This window comes from Heterodontus francisci, chromosome 17, assembly GCF_036365525.1.
Source record: "Heterodontus francisci isolate sHetFra1 chromosome 17, sHetFra1.hap1, whole genome shotgun sequence".
NCBI classification, from domain to species: domain Eukaryota; kingdom Metazoa; phylum Chordata; class Chondrichthyes; order Heterodontiformes; family Heterodontidae; genus Heterodontus; species Heterodontus francisci.
In genome coordinates, this window is record NC_090387.1 from 63,518,260 (window position 1) to 63,537,533 (window position 19,274).

At 42.5% G+C, this 19,274-nt stretch overlaps 1 protein-coding gene across 3 annotated transcripts in view; it reads right to left on the minus strand.

Annotated features, from left to right (window-relative positions):
• Nucleotides 1–215: 215 nt before the first annotated feature.
• Nucleotides 216–19,274, minus strand: part of acd (ACD shelterin complex subunit and telomerase recruitment factor) — a 44,638-nt gene continuing 25,579 nt past the window's right edge. For 2 of the 3 annotated variants that reach the window (XR_010976717.1, XR_010976718.1), the window contains 5 exons: nucleotides 18,771–18,845; nucleotides 17,952–18,032; nucleotides 13,300–14,387; nucleotides 10,284–11,201; nucleotides 9,270–9,350 (listed from right to left, as the gene is read on the minus strand). Coding sequence is in view for 1 of the 3 variants with exons in the window: in XM_068049526.1 (XP_067905627.1) it covers nucleotides 3,040–3,106; nucleotides 9,271–9,350; nucleotides 13,300–14,387; nucleotides 17,952–18,032; nucleotides 18,771–18,845 (1,391 nt within the window). In the remaining 2 variants the exon portion in view is untranslated. Of the gene's footprint in view, nucleotides 3,107–9,269; nucleotides 9,351–10,283; nucleotides 11,202–13,299; nucleotides 14,388–17,951; nucleotides 18,033–18,770; nucleotides 18,846–19,274 lie in introns of those variants that run through there. The other variant, XM_068049526.1, reaches the window with a different exon arrangement.

Consider the following 19,274-nt stretch of genomic DNA (forward strand, 5'->3'; position numbering starts at 1 on the left):
CTATCAGGTTCTGCTCTTCTCTGCCAAAACTGCTCACTGGAATGCTCACAGGATCATCCTGGAATGCAAAGATAACCCTCGACAAGGTCTTCTTAAACACCTCTTCCCTACTGCCTTCACCATCATCACGTGTGAGGAACTCATGGACTTCTTTGTCACTAAAATGGAGATCATTAAGCTGCCTCTGCCACTTCCCTCCCTTACCCTAACCCACTGGGCCAAACTGCCTTGTATCTTTCTCTAGTTTCTCTCCTATGTCCTTTCATGCTCACTCCACGGTCATTTTGCCCATGAGACCCTCCTACTCACTCGATCATATTCCCACCAAACTGCTGATCACCCAACTTCCTTTCCGGGCCACCATGTTAGTTGATACTGTTAACAGCTCTCTCTCCTCAGGTACTGGCCCCTTCCCCATCAAAAATACCATCACCCACTCCCTAGTAAAAACCACCCTTAACCCCTCTGTCCTTTCAAACGATCACCCCAACTCCAATCTCCCTTTCCTCTCCAGAGTCCTGTCGGTTCCCAAATTTGTGCCCTTCTTTCCCACAACTCCACGTTTGAATCCCTCCAACCAAATTTCCACCCCCTCCAAAGTAATGAAACAGCTCATAAAAGTCACAAATGGCATCCTATGTGACTGTGGTGAACTATCCTTCCTCAACCTGTCTGCAGCCTTTGATATGATTGACCACACCATCCTCCTCCAACGCCTCACCTCTGTCATCCAGCTGGGTGGGACTGGACTCACTTGGTTCCCTTCTCATCTATACAGTCATAGCCAGAGAATCAAAAGGTGTTGTATTTCCTACTTACTCAGTGATAGCATCCCAAAATACATTAGGTTCCACATGTGCACTGTTCACACCCAGCTCTACCTCTTGGCCCTTTCAACGTCTCTAAATTGTCAGACTATTTGCCTGACATCAATCCTGGATGAGCAGAAATTTCCTCCAGTCCCCATCACAAAATCCATTCTCTAACCATCGACTCCATTCCTCGCCATGACAACTATCAGAGGCTGAATCACTCTTCGCAACCTTGGTGCCATATTTGACTGAGATTAGCTTTGGACTATGTATCTGTGCTATCACCAAAACTGCCTACTTCCACCTCCATAACATTGCCCGACTCCTCCCATGCCTCAGCTCATCTGCTGCTGAAACCCTCATCCAATTCTTTGTTAGCTCTAGGCTTGATTATTCCAAGACTCTCCTGGTCAACTTCCCATCTTCCATCCTCTCTAAACTTGAACTCATCCAAAACACCGTTGTCCATACCCTAACTCACATTCACCCATCACTCCTGTGCTCGTGATCTACGTTAGCTTCTGGCCTGGCAACACCCCAATTTAAAATTTTCATCCTTGTTTTCAAATCCCTCCGTGGCCTCGCCTCTTCCCTATCTCTATAACCTCCTTCAGCCGTACAACCCTCAGATCACTGCGCTATTCCGATTATGGCTTCTTGAGCATCCTTGATTTTAATTACGCCACCACTGGCAGCCATGTTTTCAGCTGATTAGGCCCTAAACTCAAATTCCCTCCTTAAACCTCTCAGCCTTTCTACCTGTCCCCCTTTCTTTCGAGGCTCCTTAAAACCCATCTCTTTCTGTCCGATTTCTATATGTGGCTCGGTGTCAAATTTTGTTTGATAATGCTCCTGTGATGATTTGCTATGTTACAAGTGCTATATAAATGCAAGTTGTAGCTGTTTTATAATCTCAGCTAGCATGGGGGCAACAAGGGAAGCTTGGCGATCAGGAGTTTAGCAAGAAGCATGAGCTAGGTCTCATGGATGAGAAGTTCAGAGAGGGTATTGGGGAATATGGTAGAGAAACTGCAGGAATCAAGGGCTAGGGTAGGGGGACTTGGGGTATAACTGGTGGGCAATATGAAGAGGCGGAAGCAACCGAGGCAGCTGAATGGATGGCCTCCATCCTGGTGACAAAAAGATCTATAACTAGTCTTTCTTTTTAAAAGAGGCAAGGATGGAGGGACAAGGAGATGGCTTTAATGACTTGGTAATGGAGAAAAGCAGCCTTTGCCCTTCAGAATCATCCTAGGACACTGAGTGGTTTTAGTAGAGGAAAGTGAGGTAGAGTTTGATGTCGTACAGCTGGAATTAGTAGTGGATGGCTAAGTTAGTTATGCATCTGCTATGTTCAAATATTTGAACCCCTTTAACTTGAAAAAAGTGAAAATGCCATAATGGGGAATGACCAGGATGTGAGACAGTGAAGGTTTTGCTGAGATTAAGAAACTAAAAGGTGGAGGTGACGAAGTAGTTGAGCAAATCAATAGATGCAGAGGTCTTGTAGCAAATTTAGGGTTAAACGTTAGAACAAAGTTGGACCAAATGTGTATTAAATCTTGATAGCAAATCAGCCATCTAAAAATTCCAAAAATTTTAAATGTCAAGCGAAAATATATTTTTATTAAGAAAGAATAAAGGCCTTTGCTGTGAACATCACACACATTAAAAAAATTACACCACTGAACAGTAACAATTAGGAATTAAACTGATGTAAAGCAAGATACTAGCATATAAGAAGCGATTTCAGTTCTAATTGTTATCTACTATAATAATGATATAAACTCCAATATAGGTTAATCTTTAGTTTGTGGCAAAATTCCCCTCAGAAATAAAACTTTTTTTTGGGTAAGGACATCAAATCTCTTTAACGTTTCTCCAATTCTCTTGGTCTTCCAGAGCTGTGCACCGTCTCTGGCTAGGATGATGTAGGAGCAGGTTGATTGTCCCAGGCTGCAGTTGCTCTGTTAACAGCTAGGAGGTGCCAAGAGCAGCCCATGGATGCAGTGTTATACCAGTATGCCTACCCTTAACGTGTGTTGGCTTATTATTACACCTGTGGTAGTGGTACTCAATACTGCAAAATGCAAACAAACTTTAACATAGATCACCATTAAAAACACAAGAAAAAACATTAATGTGTTTTGGAAGAATTCAAGCATTGCCATTAACACACATTACTACCAAGATACATGATCAATTGCATGCTAGCAATGAACAGCAGTCAGTCTTGTGTCAAACTTAGTCCAGTAAGATATGAAACCGCCCATTTCAGCAGCCCACGTGAAACCCTGAAAAATACAACAATGTAGATTTTATGAAATTAAACCAGTGCACAAGCAAATGTCAGCAGTTTCTGCATCCAGCAATATGAGAATGAAACTAAAGTTGTGTACAACTGAAATAATAATTCTGCTTACTATCATTACTGTCCCCATTCAGGCAACAATTCATTTGAAACCAGGCTGTTGCTACTAATGTTTTTAGTAAGGATCTAAGTTTCTAAATCACAGATAAGTAAATTGGAGTGCAAGGGTTTAGCAATGTACTGGACAGAAAGTAAAAAACACCTAAAATTGTTCTGGGAAGAGAAATAACTCCAAACTCCTCTTTGCCACAACCAATCATCTCCTCTGACTTCTCCCCACTGCATTTTCCAACAAGACAATAAACACCAAATGTGAATAAAGTCAAAAGGCTGCAACTACCTCCTCGAATCACTCCTTTCCAAACTGCAGTCCTCTTCCTGAGTCCCCACATCCTTATTCCACAATGTTTCCATCATTTCTCTCACCTAACCTCACTAAACTCATTTGTCCATGATGCCCATTAAAATGTTCCCTCCAAAGCTTCACATCCCAGCTCTGGGTCTTCCTTTTTCAGTCACATGCTCACTGACATCACTGAGTAACCTTCCTTCGATATGGCATCTACGTTTATCCAAACTGTCAACACGCTCCCAAATAAAGAATTCCAGTCTCAATTCCATCATTCACTCCAACTGCTGCTCCATCGACAACATTCCCTTCTAAAGTTCTGGAACCTCTCTGCCATTTTTTCCTTGTTAGGCTGTTTCCTTGCTTATAATACTTGTCAAAGTCTATCTAGAGCAACAGTGGCTCACTTTTTTGCATCATCCTCATCATCCCCACCATCTTTGACACTGTTGACCATTCCATCCTCCATTACAGGACACCTCTATGGTATCCTCTTGTGATTTCAGTCTGATCAGTCAGATAGTAGACAATACATTGCCTCCAGTAACTTCTCCACCTATGTTAATTGTGTACCGAGGACTCCATCCTTTCCATTCCAATCATCATTGATCTGCTCCCTCTCAACAACAAATATACACAATCACACAAAGCTTGTTGATTCCAACATTGAGCTCAAGGCTATTGTCACCCTCTTCAACTGTCATTAGACGATCAGCCATGATCTTTTTTGAATGGCGGAACAGTCCCAAAGGGCCGAATGGCCTACTCCTGCTCCTATTTTCTATGTTTCCATGTTATTTGACATTAAGACCAATGCCACTCTTTTTAACTCCTGAATACATCTGTATGCTTCTCACCTTCATTCCATCAACCTCCCCAGGGTTCCACGTCGGACACAGAATGAGATACGAAACCTTGGCAAACTGCTCGACCCAGAACTCAGCACCTCTCCTCATATCTAGTCTATTGTTAAAACTGACTGCTTCCACCTCTGTCCCTACTCTCTCTCTGCCGCCAAAACCCTAATCCATTCTTTCATCAACTTGCAATTTGATTTAATTAATTAAATAGGATATGGCTGGGCAGGCGATGTGTTGCAGCTGTAGTATGTGGGAGCTGGTGGACACTAATGCAATCCACGGTAACCAGATCTGCAGCAAGTGTTGGCTGCTCCAGGAACTTCCGCTCAGAGTTGATGAGCTGGAGTCCGAGCTGCGGACACTGCGGCACATCAGGGAGGGGGGAGTGTTACCTGGACACTGTGTTTCAGGAGACGGTCACACGCCTTAAATTAATTACATCCAATCTGGGCCGCGGTCAGGGACAGGAGGGTGTGACTGCGAGTGAGGCAGGTATGGGGATCCAGAATTCAGCTTTGCAGGAGCCTCAGCCAGTGCCCTTATCCAATAGATACGAGGTTCTTGCTCCCAGTGTAGACGAGGGCACAGATTGCAGGGAGGATGAGCGAATTGACCACAGCACCATGGTTCAGAGCGCCATTCAAGTGGGGGAAGAAAAAAGAAATGTAGTTGTAATAGGGGATAGCATAGTTAGGAGAATAGATACTGTTCTCTGCAACACAGATAGAGAGGCTGTGTTGCCTATCTAGTGCCAAGGTTAAGGACATCTTTTCTGGGTTAGAGAGAAACAGTTGTCGTGGTCCACATAGGTACCAACGACATAGGTAGGACTAGGAAAGATGTTCTGCTGAGTGACTACGAGCAGCTCAAGGCTAAATTAAAAAGCAGAACCCACAAGGTAATAATCTCCGGATTACTACATGAGCCACGTGCAAATTGGCGCAGGGTAAATAAGATTAGAGAGATAAATGCGTGGCTCAAAGATTGTTGTGGGAGAAATGGGTTCTGATTCATGGGACACTGGCACCAGTACTGGGGAAAGAGAGCGCTGTTCCATTGGGATGGGCTTCACTTCAACCATGCTGGGACCAGTGTCCTGGCGAATCATATAACTAGGGTTGTAGATAAGGCTTTAAACTAAATAGTATGGTGGGGGCAGGGTTCAATTGAAAGGAAGTTTAAAAAGTTGATAAGTAATGAGACAGCAGAGGTGCAGGGTTGTGAAGGGGCGTACATTAATCGGAGTGTGACAGGAAGGGACAGAGAATACAAGCATAAGAGTACAGCAGAAATTAGAACCAGAGTAGGTAAAAATGGTAAAAAGTCAAAGCTTAAGGCTCTTTATCTGAATGCACGTAGCATTTGTAACAAGACAGATGAGCTGATGGCACAGATAGAAACAAATAACTATGATTTGATAGCTATCAGAGAGACGTGGTTGCAGGATGACCAGGACTGGAAACTCAATGTTCAAGGATATACGACGTTCTGAAAGAATAGGCAGAAAGGAAAAGGAGGTGGGGTAGCTTTGTTATTAAAGGAAGGGATGAGTGCAGTTGTAATGATATAGGTGTAGTATATCGTGATGCAGAATCAGTTTAGTTGGAAATAAGGAAAGAAATCACAGTGGGAGTGGTCTATTGGCCCCTGAGGAGTAGCTGCTCTGTAGGACAAAATATTAATTAGGAAATAATGGAGGCGTGTAAGAAGGGCACTGCAATTATCATCGGTGATTTTAATCTGCATATGGACTGGACAAATCAAATTGGCAAGGGTAGCATGGAAGATAAATTTGTGGAATGCATCAGGGATTGTTTCTTAGAACAATACGTTGCAGAACCTACCCAGGAACAGGCTATTTTAGATTTGGTAATGTGTAATGAGGTAGGATTAATAAGAGATCTCGTAGTTAAGGATCCTCTAGGGGGAAGCGATCATAACATGGTAGAATTTCAAATTCAATTGAGGGTGAGCAACTCTGGTTTCAAACCAGTGTCTTCAACTTAAACAAGGGCAATTACAAAGGTATGAAGGAAGAGTTGTCTAAAACGGGCTGGGAAAATATACTACAAGGAAAGTCAGTAGAGGAGCAGTGGCAGACCTTTAAGCAGATATTTCATAACGCTCAGCAAACATTTATTCCTGTCAGAAGGAAGGACTCGATGAGAACGATGAACCACCCTTGGATAACAAAGGAAGTTAAGGAGAGTATTAAATCAAAAACAAAGGCGTACAAATTAGCAAAAGCTAGTGGTAGGCCAGAGGATTGGGAATTTCTTTAGAAATCAGCAGCGGATGACTAAAATTGATCAGAGTAAAATGGCAAGAAATATAAAAGACAAACAGTAAGAGCTTCTACAGGTATATAAAAAGGAAGAGAGTAGCTAAAGTAAATGTGGGACCCTTAGAGGATGAGACTGGGGAATTAATAACAGGGAACAGGGAAATGGCAGATAATTTAAACCAATATTTTGCATCGGTCTTCACGGTGGAGGACACTATAAATATCCCAACAATAATAGATAGGCAAGGTGCAAATAGGAGGGAGGAACTTGTAACAATCTCCATCACAAGGGAAAAGGTGCTGGACAAACTGATGGGACTAAAGGCAGACAAGTCGCCAGGACATGGTGGCCTGCATCCAAGGGTTTTAAAAGAAGTGGCTGCAGAGACAGTGGAGGCATTGATCATAATATACCAAAACACCGGTAGGGTACCAGCGGAATGGAAAACCACTAATGTGATGCCCCTATTCAAGAAAGGAGGGAGACAGAAAGCAGGAAACTATAGACCAGTTAACTAACATCTGTCATTGGGAAAATGCTAGAATCCATTATTAAGGAAGAAATAGCAGGACATTTAGAAAAACATAATGCAATCAAACGGAGTCAACATGGTTTTATGAAAGGGAAATCATGTTTGACAAATTTGTTAGAGTTCTTTGAGGATATAACAAGCAGAGTGGATAAAGGGGAACTGGTAGATGTAGTGTATTTGGATTTTCAGAAGGTGTTCGATAAGGTGCCCCATAAAAGGTTATTGCACAAGATAAGAGCTCAGGGTATTGGGGGTAATGTGTTGGCTAACCTTTTCTGATTGGCTAACACACAGAAGGCAGAGAGTGGGATCAATGGATCTTTTTCAGGTTGGAAAGCCATAACTAGTGGGGTGCCACAAGAATCGGTCCTAGGGCCTCAACTATTTACTATCTATATCAATGACTTGGAGCAAGGGACAGAGTGTAGTGTATCCAAATTTGCTGACGATACAAAAATAGGTGGGAAGGCATGTTGTGATGAGGACACAAAGAATCTGCAAAAGGATATAGATAGGTGACGTGATGGACAAAAAACTTGGCATATGGAGTTCAATGTGGGAAAGTGGTAGGAAGAATAAAAAGGCAGATTATTATTTAGATGGAGAAAGACTACCAAATACTGCGGTACAGAAGGATCTGGGTGTTCTTGTACATGAAACACAAAAAGTTAGCATGCAGGTGCAGCAAGTAATTAGGAAGGCAAATGGAATTTTGGCCTTTATTGCTAGGGGGTTAGAGTTTAAAAATAGGGAAGTCTTGTTACAACTGTACAGGGTGTTGGTGAGGCCACACCTGGAGTACTGCATACAGTTTTGGTCCCCGTATTTAAGGAAGGATATCCTAGCATTGAAGGCAGTTCAAAAAAGGTTCACTAGGCTGATTCCTGGGATGAAGGGGTTGTCTTATCAAGAATGGCTAAACAGGTTAGGCCTTTATTCATTGGAGTTTAGAAGAATGAGAGGTGATTTTATTGAAACATATAAGATTTTAAGGGGGCTTGACAGGGTAGATGTTGAGAATATGTTTCCACTAGTGGGGGAATCTCGAACTAGGAGACATAGTTACAGAATAAGGGGGCACACATTTAAAACTAAGATGCGAAGGAATTTCTTCTCTCAGAGGGTGGTGAATCTCTGGAATTCTCTACCTCAGAGAGTTGTGGAGGCTAGGCCACTAAATGTATTTAAGGAGGAGGTAGATAAGATTTTTGAAAGCTCGGGGAGTCGAGGGGTATGCGGAGCAGGCCTGAAACAGGAGTTGAGGCCTGGGACAGATCAGCCATGATCTTATTGAATAGCGGGGTAGGCTTGAGGGGCTGAATGGCCTACTCCTGCTCCTATTTTTTATGTTTTTATGTTCTCCAAAGCTCTCCACGTTGGCCCTTCACCCAGAATCCAGCAGCCCACATTCTCATTTATAGCCTCATCAAGTTGCATTGATGCCCCATGTCCCTAGAAATCACTTTCAAAGATCTCCTAGAGCTCACTTGACCCTATCTGTGATAACTACACACCGCCGCAAAAAACCTCTGCTCCTCCAGCACTAGTTTGCTCCTCACTTCCCACTCCACCATTGGCAGCTGCTGCTCCAACCATAATGTTCTCACCCTTTGGAACTTTCTCCACCTTGTCACCTCTCTCCTTGCTTTTGAAAGCCTTCTCAAGGCCCTCCAGTACAAATCAGGCTTTCACTTTCCCAATTCTCTTGCTTTCTGATTGGCATCTACTATCCTATGAAGCTGTCAAACATTTCTCTATACTTGAAGCGCTACAGAAATCAAGTTTCTGCCATAGGCAAAGGCTTAAGTAATGATATGCGATGCAGGAGATAAAGAGAGGGCTCATTCTCAACTGGCACTACACTAGTGGAGGTTTTATCACTCTTACGTCGTTATCTGTTAGAGGGAAGGGAAAGGGTTCGGAGCTATTTTGTGTACATGCAAGTGGGTTAACCAAAGAACATTAATGGCATTAGTGGAGAGACTCACCGATTAGGAGTGGAGATGGAAATGGGAGATATTTTTAAAAAAAACAAAATATTTGTGTTTGCAAGATACGAACCTTACAGAGTTCACTTGAGTGATCAGCTCAGCAGTAGGTGGTGGATAGCTATACAAAAATTGGGTTCCATCAGGATGTCCCTGCAAAGATTTTAGAAAGATATTTATGACATGTACCATACAAGCAAAGGTTCACAGATGTTTTCACCCAAGCAACAAGGCAAACTTGGCAATGATGGAAGGAATGGGGCAGAACTAAAACAAACAACAAATTAAGAAAGCTAGCAAGATTAGTAAAGCCTTCCTAAATATGTTGATCTTCATTATTGTCACCTGCTCACAACATAACTAATATTATTACTAGCAACATTACAATTAAACCAGATTCCAGATCTTGTCCACAGCTCACAGATCGGAAAAAACAGAAAAATCTACATCTAGATCCTCTGAAACTTAGCTTCAAATTTCTGGACTTCTCAAAATCAAGACGACGCTTTTGCTCTGGACTACACAGGCTATAACGCAAGATCCAACCTTGTCTCTGAATTGTTGTTCTGCTGTGATATTTAAAATAATGATCAGTTTACTACCCTTCCCCCACCACTGCTGTGTTTGAGAGACTTTAGCCTCCTGCTGAGCCTGTGACTGGCCACTGGTTATACCCGTTTTTCTGCTTCAACCCAATCTTGCCAGCTCCATTTGGGGTCCTGGGGAGCCCTTGGTGCAGGAGGCCTTGGAGCAGGCTTTCAGCTACGCCTTCAAGAACACCTTGACGCAGATCCACACGGCCTGCAAGCAGGCTCGCCAGCTGGACCTCTGGCCACGTGTATATATTAGCCCCCGTCTGTGTAGCGGAGCCTGGTCTCCAATCATCTCAGCCACTGGACAAAGACCTTGCTTTGCTCGGATCATGTGGCAGTTGGTGTGCAACAGCCACCCCATGTTAAAAGAACCTATGCACTAGAGGCCTGCTACCCGACCCGAACCCGACAACACGTGTCGGGTTCGGGTCGGGCCGGACACACACGCTAAGTGCTCTGCTGGTTAAGTATTGGAATTGAAAAAAAAACTTACTTGAGCTGGGTGTCCGGGACGAAACGGAGTCTGCGCAGTGAATGAGTGACGTGACTATGACGTCATCGCGCATGCACTGCAGCTTCGTGGAGATTCCGAGTCCGAAGGTAAGTAAAGGGGTGGTTGGGTCGGGGCAAAATCGGAGGGACTTGGGCCCGCGGTGGTTCGGTCGGGTTTGGGTCAGTTTCTTTTTTCCCGATCTGAGCAGGCCTCTACCATGCACAGGCATCTTGCACCTCCTCAAAATTAACTTCAGGACCTGGAGTATTAGGATTGGACTATTCATTCACCAAAGGACCCACAACTCTGGAGTGGAAGAAAGTCATCCTCGTTGGCGAGGCCACACCTGGCATACTGTGTACAGCTTTGGTGCCCGTATTTAAGAAAGGATATACTGACATTGGAGGCAGTTCAAAAGAGATTCACTAGGCTGATTGCTGGGATGAAGGGGTTGATTTATCAAGAACGGCTAAACAGGTTAGACCTTTATTCATTGGCATTTAGAAGAATGAGGGGTGATCTTATTGAAATGTACAAGATTCTAAGGGGGCTTGACAGGGTAGATGTTGAGATGTTTCCACTAGTGGGGGAATCTCAAACTATGGGATGTAGTTACAGAATAAGGGGGCACTCATTTAAAACTGAGATGCAAAGGAATTTCTTCTCTCAGAGGGTAGTGAATGTCTGGCATTCTCTACCCTGGAGAGTTGTGGAGGCTAGATCACTGCAAGTATTTAAAGAGCAGGTAGATAGATTTTTAAAATATCAGGGAGTTGAGGGCTTTGAGGAGCCGGCACGAAAGGGGAGTTGAGGTCTGGGGCAGATGAGCCATGATATTGTTGAATGGTGGGGCAGGCTTGAGGGGCCGAATGGCCTACTCCTGCTCCTATTTATGTTCTTATGTTCCCGAGGAACTGCCTAAGAGAGAGAAAACCAGATTACTACGAAAAAATGTTGGATGAAGAATCCTGCTCTCTAATGATGGCACAGTGTCAATGTTAAATAACTGTTTACAAGGGCACTGAAAACTAATACTTTTCTAATGCTGCATTTATATTGCAGAACTGTTTCCTGAAATGGGACTGCAACATCAGCCACCACTCCCACTCCTGTAGGGAACACATTGGCCTAGCCATTCTGTAGAAGTTTAAATTACTTTAGGGCGACTGAACATGTTATTTGCTGGAAACTGCAAGATCAGCGAGAGCAAAGCCACTTCACTGGCCTTTATAAGTAGGAGGACAGCACTGTAACCACTCACAGCAAAAAATTTGAACATCTGTGCCTTCAAACCACTGTGCATACATTCCAGGCTAGAAATGCAGGCTGAATGGTGCATGTTGAATCTGTTGGCATGAGCATTTACACCACAAGCTTACCACAAACTTCAGAGTTGGTGCTATTTGTTGCCTGGCAATGTAATCATGTATCACTCTATCGTTATAATTAGCCTAATGAAAGTTAAGAAATCCTTTAAGGTTTTTGTACATTACCTTAATATTAAAAAAACTGGATAATATAAAAACAAGAGAATAATGATTGTAGTAGCTTTATGGAAATAAGGTACATTTTTTAAGAAACAAAATGTTTTTTGAAGAAATAAAAACAGCATTGTTATGCGCAGCCTCTCACACCTCACTTATGTTGGCTCTGGATGCAGCCTAAAGAGCATACCTGCATCCCAGTTCACCTTATGCAGTTTGCAAAATTACCTGCAAACCTGCTCCAATTCCTCCAGACTTCAAAATCACATGTAGGATTCTAATACACCACAGTACTGCCCAATGTCAATATGCATTACAGTGCAGCGCTGAGTGTGGCCGGGAGGGAGACAGTTTGCTTTTTTTGATTGCTAAAAATAAGGCATCCAGGAAAAGAGACACTGGTTATATTTTTGTTTTCCCCACTAATTTGGGGTAAAAAGAATTGGTGTACACTGTGCAAAATGAACTGCTACACATACAAGTCTGAAATCCAAATTGTACCAATTTGTGGACGTCAACAAGTTTACACTACCACTTGAAAACCCAACTATTTTAAGTGACAGTATAAACAGTATATGAGAATTCAAACAGAACCAATAACCCTGTAATTATGGACTATGGCGTTTAATGTTACTGTTTGTTAGATAGTGTCATGGGACTGCTTTTTTCTCTGTTTAAAACAGTGTGCCTTTAAGACTCAGCACTGTGTGCCAGCAACTGCACCCGTTTCCTAGGTCACAGCAGGAGAGAGAGAAGGTCACATGGTGTACTGTAACTTTTAACTATGGATAAAGACTGGCTTCAACTGGTTTGAACTAGAGTCCAGCGAAGCATGCTCTGAAGGAAGAAGCTGTCTATTTCTCTTAGCAGAAAATCTACATTGAGTTACAGGCTGTGTTATTGCCTAAGGAGAGAAAAAAAAAACCCTGGAAAAAGAACATCTGCCTTCAAGAGGGACTCTCTGTCATTTGTTTGTGTTTGCTGGAATTCTCAGTAAAGTTTCTACTGAAAAACTACCAATTTTAGAATCCTTGTTAAAAGAACTGTGTGGTGGCTGTTGCAACCGAAGTGCTTCAAATGCCTGTCTATTAAAAGATTGTTTAATCGAATTTGCCTGAAGACTTCAAGTGGCATCTGATGGTTCTAATCTGGGACACCTCACCAACCAGGAACGCAACTCACCAGGACTTACAACTACTTTATTCCTCCAGAATACTATTTTTAAAACCGGTTAACCGTTGATTTTTGAATGTATGTGTGTGTGCATCAGGGTTAGAGAAAATAAGAAGTGATAAAGTCTTTAGACATAAGTTTATCTTAATAGTGTTTTAAGATTTAGTTTATTAACAAATAGTTAATTTGTTGTTTAAAGATACCTGGTTTGATCTGTTTTATTCTGGGGGTTACTAAAGTGTTTAAATTTGGCTAATTTCCAGTAGGTGGGAAAACTTTAATAATATGCTGCGACCTATGGAGTATTGGGACTGAATTGACAGAACATTACTTCTGCCACGGTCGTAACAATAGCTTACCAGAGGTTTATCTTTGTCCTGCTCAACATTGTCAGAAAACACATGTTTCACACTAGCAGCAACATCCTCTGCTGGCTGCACAATAGGAGTTTCTGAGGATGCCTGTCTTCTACAACTTCTGACTTGTCGAGATGGTCTCTCAAAAACAGAATCAAGTTTATTATACTTTCTTGACGCCATTGCCATTTTGTTTTCTGGTATATTTCTCAATTCAGTATCTTTAAACATTGTATTCCTTCCACCTTCTTGCTTTCTGCAAGACTCTTCATGCCCAGTAATGGTATTCATCTGACAAACATCATTAGTTATTTCTTCAAAATGAGCTGTTCCAATGAAAGGTTCAGCACTACTGAGGTTCCATGAGTTCTGATCCCCATTTACAGCCATGGGCTGCTTCCAGGAACTGCCTTGGCCAACGTCATTTCCATCTGATTCGTTAACTGAATCTACAAATTGCCGTTTCCTTTTTGCAGCTCTCAGGATTTCATAGGACTCTTCATCTCCACTATCATTTAATTGCTGCTCTCCTGCTTCCAGCATATTGTTTCTAGCTGCTGTTGTGTGATTATGTACCACTGTACTTGATCTACATGGGCCACCATTTGGATTTGTGTGATTACCTCCTGCTGTCAATAACACAGGGGCTATGTTTTTGAACAAGCTCACACTATTCAAATTACTATAGTTGTTAGCTGCAACCGATAGAGGGGATATATTTTTAAACAAGCGGTTGCAGGCAGTCCTGCTGCAGTTTAGAGATTTCTCTCTGTTGTCCTCATCAAGTTTAACAGGTGACTCCTCAGGTTCTGCCACATTCATTCTGTCCCTTCTGTCTGCAGATGTGACTGAAGTCTCTGAGGGACTTCCAGCACGCAGCACTTCTGAATGTGAGTGTTCCTGCTGGGACCCCTCTGTGTACAACTCTATTGATTTCTCTGGGTCCTGTATGCTGCTGTCTGAAAGCTGAAGTTCAATGGCTGGCCTGCTGCAGGCAGGTGCATCAGAGAATGTGGAGCACAGCTGGCCATCACATTTACCAACATGCTTCTTATAAGGTTCTGAAGAACTGTTGCACGAAATACAAGTTTCTGTAATAAAACAAAACAAAACATCAGATATATACTTCATTCAATTTACATGTTAAAAACCTTAAAACCACACATACTTTCAGTCAACATTTTTCATTACAAACTCCTATAGCACATTTATAATGGAAACTCCAATGCAACTACTGGGAGAGGGAGTAAATATAGCAGGACAAATTTACATACATATGCAGTTTCCATTATAAAGGTGGACATAGGAATTTATAACTGAATTACAATAAAAGACCATAATGTATAATTTAAAAATGGAGACAGAATTATATCTGCATGCTCTGATTCACTTTCTCTGATCCCACTTCACCTGAGGATTACAAGCAAGTTTTACTCCCGTGTGCAATGCCCCAGGAGACTGTGATTTCTAAATAGAAACAAACTGCGTCTACCCCACAATTATTAAAATAACCTACTAGAAACAAAGAAGTTGTAGCAGTCATGGCCTAAAACTTCAAAAAGATCACCTATGAACAGAGCACGGATTGAACCTGCCACCTTCCCAAAGACACTAAAGTACAAAAATATTTCCTTTTTTTGTTCTTTCCCCACTCAAGCCACTGAATCTTTACCAGAGTACTGGTCCACAGGTTAACCTCTGGCATCTGGTTACATGTTACCTTGACAGTGAGCGCTGGCAGGCTTTTCAACTGCATAGCATCACAGTTGAGTTTGATCCCAACCTGACCTGGCATCCAAAATATGCACTTCCAACAAAGGTGACTGCATACTCATCAGAATGAGAAGCCCTCCACCCTGCCCAACTCCACCACCACCCTAAATAAAGGGGTGCTGAAGCAGTGTTGCACCCCCTCTCCTCTCCACACATGCAATAGCTAATTTTAAAGGATAGAGATAATAATAGATCCCATTAATAGAAAGAATAGAGTTTTTATTTAGCACCTTTCAAAGTCTCAGGATGCCCCAAGAAATTATTTTTGAAACGTAGTCACTGTTATATAGGCAAATGCAACCAATCCGTGCACAACAAAATCCCAGAAACGACAAGATAAATGACAGCCTGGTTTGGTGGAGTTGGTTCAGGAATAAATTTTGCCAGGACACCAGGGAAAACTCCCTTCCTCTACTTCAAATACTGGCTTGGGATATTTCACATTGAACAGGTAGGCAGGTGGTCAGTTTAATCCTACATTCAAAAGACATCACCTCTGACAATGTGGTACTGCACTGAAATGTCAGCCCAGATTACATGCTCAAGCACTGGAGTGGGGCTTGAAACCTGGATCGTCTGTCAGAAGAGCATTCCCTATGAACCAATCTGACAGTAATAAGAAAGCATTAAATAAAGTCCCAAGCATTTTCTGAAGCGGTTCAGACAAATTAATACATGGAGTCAAAATGATCATTTCTCATTTCTATGCAACTCTGTGCTGCATATATTTGGGCTTTTTGATGACCTGTTCTACTGTACACAAGTCACTTAGTGCGCAATAGCAACAATTACTTTTTGCCAGAGGAAATGGTTTTACAGCCATAAACCTTTGGTGTAATAGCCCGAGAAATACTATTAGAATTCTCACACCTTACATTTTACATAATTCGCGTTTTACAGCTGAAATGTAAAACATTTCATTGTTCACTCGGTCATCATTTTAACAGCCTCCCCAACACATGTTTGACTGACTTCAATGTTTAAAAAAGCAAATCACAAATACTCTTAAAAATAAATTTACATCACTTCCACTCTTCAATGCACTTGTGAGAGAGAAAAGGGTTTTGTGCCCATCATAGTGAAAGGTACCAGTTCTATGGAATAGAACGTTTAGTTTTGTGACAGAGTATCTGGGTTGAGACTGCAGTTCATACTTAGAAGAGACTTTCATCCTTTCAGTCGATGCCAGATTTGAACCCAGGTCCCAGATATGGATAAACAACATTTTAGTAATAATTATTAACAACCTTTTTGGTTGGTATAGAATAGCTAACGAGCAAGTGCACAATGTCTATTTATAGCTCTCCAAAGTATCACTTGAACATTCACTTATTCTCACCTCTTGGACTAGTATTAAATAATTCACCATTTTACAGTTGTGCATCTCACATTCTGCACATTGCCTCTTCTCATCTATTAGTGAACCCGAAACCTTGAACTCAGAACTTTAAAATGTTACATATTTCCTTTTGTTCTCCAATTCCATGTTTAATTTCTAGTCCATTCAAAATTAGCAGAATTTTCCCATAATGCTTTTCAGATTATATCCATCTTGGATACATGCAACTTCTCAATAAGAAAATGTATCAATCTTTAAAACTGTAAGCAGAAGCTGCATCGCCCATATGAAAACATGTAATTCAAAAGATTTTCCGCTTTGGACAAATGGTAAATCCCTGGATGAGAGGAAGATAACTTCCTGACGTGTGCTCCAGAAACATCAAAGCAGAAAAGCTCCCCTCAAATGTGCAAAAGAAAGAATTCTGTTAAATGCAAATGCACAACAATTTAGTTTGTATATTATATGGTTTCCCAGGTCATAGGTTACAGTATAATGTTGAGTTTCCACAACACAGGTCAGACCTTGATCGCTTCCGTTGAATCCAGAAGTAGAAACATTGGGCGGGAGGCCCTGCCCATCGGCTGAAAAGTCGGTGGCGACCCCACCTCCACCAGACCTGGGGAGCCAGGCTGGGATTTTTCACTCCCCAGGCCCTTAATTGGCCTTGGGTGAGACTTCCACCCCCTTGAGACAGGAAGTCCTGCCTAATGGAGCTGTTATCCAATCAACAGGCCAGCAGCTTAGTCCCAGTAGCACCAGTAGGAGCAGTGGCCACTGCTGGGACTACACCCAGACAGAGGCAAGAGGAAGGGCGCTCCCGGAACTCTGGTTAGATTTTAAGGCCTCGCTGGGGACAATTGGCTAGGCCCAAGCGAGGCAAGGGTTGGGGAGGTGTCGTGCGTTGGAAGCAGCCCAGGCTTCATGGACAGCCCTCCGTGGTGCACGGTGCCCAATCAGGAGGCCCCCCACCCCTCCCAGAAGGCGACTGCGTGGTTTTCCAGGCAGGGTTCTTGGGGCCTTTGCCGTCCGGCCGCCGAGGGTAAAATTCCCGCGGCAGCGGAAGGAGGCCCCGAAGTGGCAGTTAATTGGCCACTCAAGGGTCTTGATTGGCCTGGGGCAGGCAAGCTGTTTCTCACCCACCCGCCTCATAAAATTGCAGTGGGGGCAGGAGGGGGTCGGGAACGGCCCCTCTGCCTCCCACTCAATTTTACGCCCTGATCCTATCCTGCCACCAGCTCACTCGTTCAGGGGCCGTCAAATTCCGGCCATCATCTATAAACAGAATTAGTATTTGCAGACAACTGCTAACCCACAGGGCTTAATACTATTTTTTTGTAGACAATTACCAAATAAGTCAAAGATTCACTGCTCAACACAAGAAAATATTAAACCAGTGAGACTTCAAAGATTGGTTCTGCCACATAAATAGCTGCGTATCACTTCAATCAATACTGGTGTTGATCCTTTAATTCCCAAATTATTCTTTTTGGAAATTTGTTTGAGAACTGAAAAGCTTCATCAATCCAAGCATATTACTCACCTCCTGAAGATGAAATTCCACCAAGACACACAGGCGATACTGCATTCCAAGGATTCTGTGAAAATGCAGCTTCCTGCACCACTGTAACACACATTAGAACAAATGCTACTTATCTGTTTAATTACAGTTTTTAACATATTAAACTGTTTCCTTTAAGAATTTAATGGCATCCCTCTTTCCCACCTCCCTGATCTTCTCCAATCCCCTCAAAGATGCTGAACCATATTGGAGCATAGCCCCGTAGATGCCTTATAAAACCCTACTTAAGTGTATGCTCTTAGACAACAAGTGACTGCAGGATTCATGACCTGGAGTTTATAGCCAAGTCAATCATGTCCTCACTCAACACCCACACCCACACATGCTTTCCAACTACAATCATTTGCTAGTGATCAGGAGTCTGGGCTCAGGCTGCTATGTCTCTAGACTGAGGTCAATAACAGGAATGTCCCTTGGGCTACCATTTTTTTAAATCCTAAGTAGGTGATCCAAAATTTTCAAAGCTTTAGTTAACAGCTTACTTTAAACTTGTAGCTGCACAATTGTAGTGAGGTGGGGTAGAGTGGTAGTGGGATGGTGGGTTTCTTGTCAGACTTGAGTCAGGTCAATTTGTTAAAGTTAGATTAGAAGTGCAGACAACATGCAAAAGTTGAAATAAAAGATTTGCTTTCCCTACTGCCATCAGTGATTGGTTGTCAGACACCAATCCTCTAAGTTTCCAAATCCTATTTCACTCTGTTTAAACTTGACTTCCGAAAAGCGACTGTCCTTAATACATGACTTTCCAAAAGCTGTTGTCCTCATTATGTGAAAACATACCTGCATTATGTAAGAATGCATCTGTGCCACCATTAGATTGTAAATTGTCAGTGCATACAAAACCATTCTTCCATTCTAATGATAAAAATGAAAAGAGATTAGTTTTCCCAACAGTTCACAATAAATTAATTTGATTACTTAGTCAGATCAAGAAATGGCTGAAGGCACTGGATAGAGCAAAGGCTGAGCCCTGACTAAAACTCAGCTGCAGTACTGAAGACTTGTGCTCCAGAACAAGCCACGCCCTGGCCAAGCTGTTCCAGTACAGCTACAACACTGGCATCAACCAGACAATGTGGAAAATTGTCCAGATATGGCCTGTTCACATAAAACAGGCCAAATCCAATCAGACCAATTACCACCCCATCACTCAACTTTCAATCAGCAGCAAAGTAATGGAAGGTGTGATTGACACTACCAGCAAGTGGTACTTACTCAGCAATAGTCTGCTCACCGATACTCAATTTGGTCATACGAACACACGAATTAGGAGCAGGAGTAGGC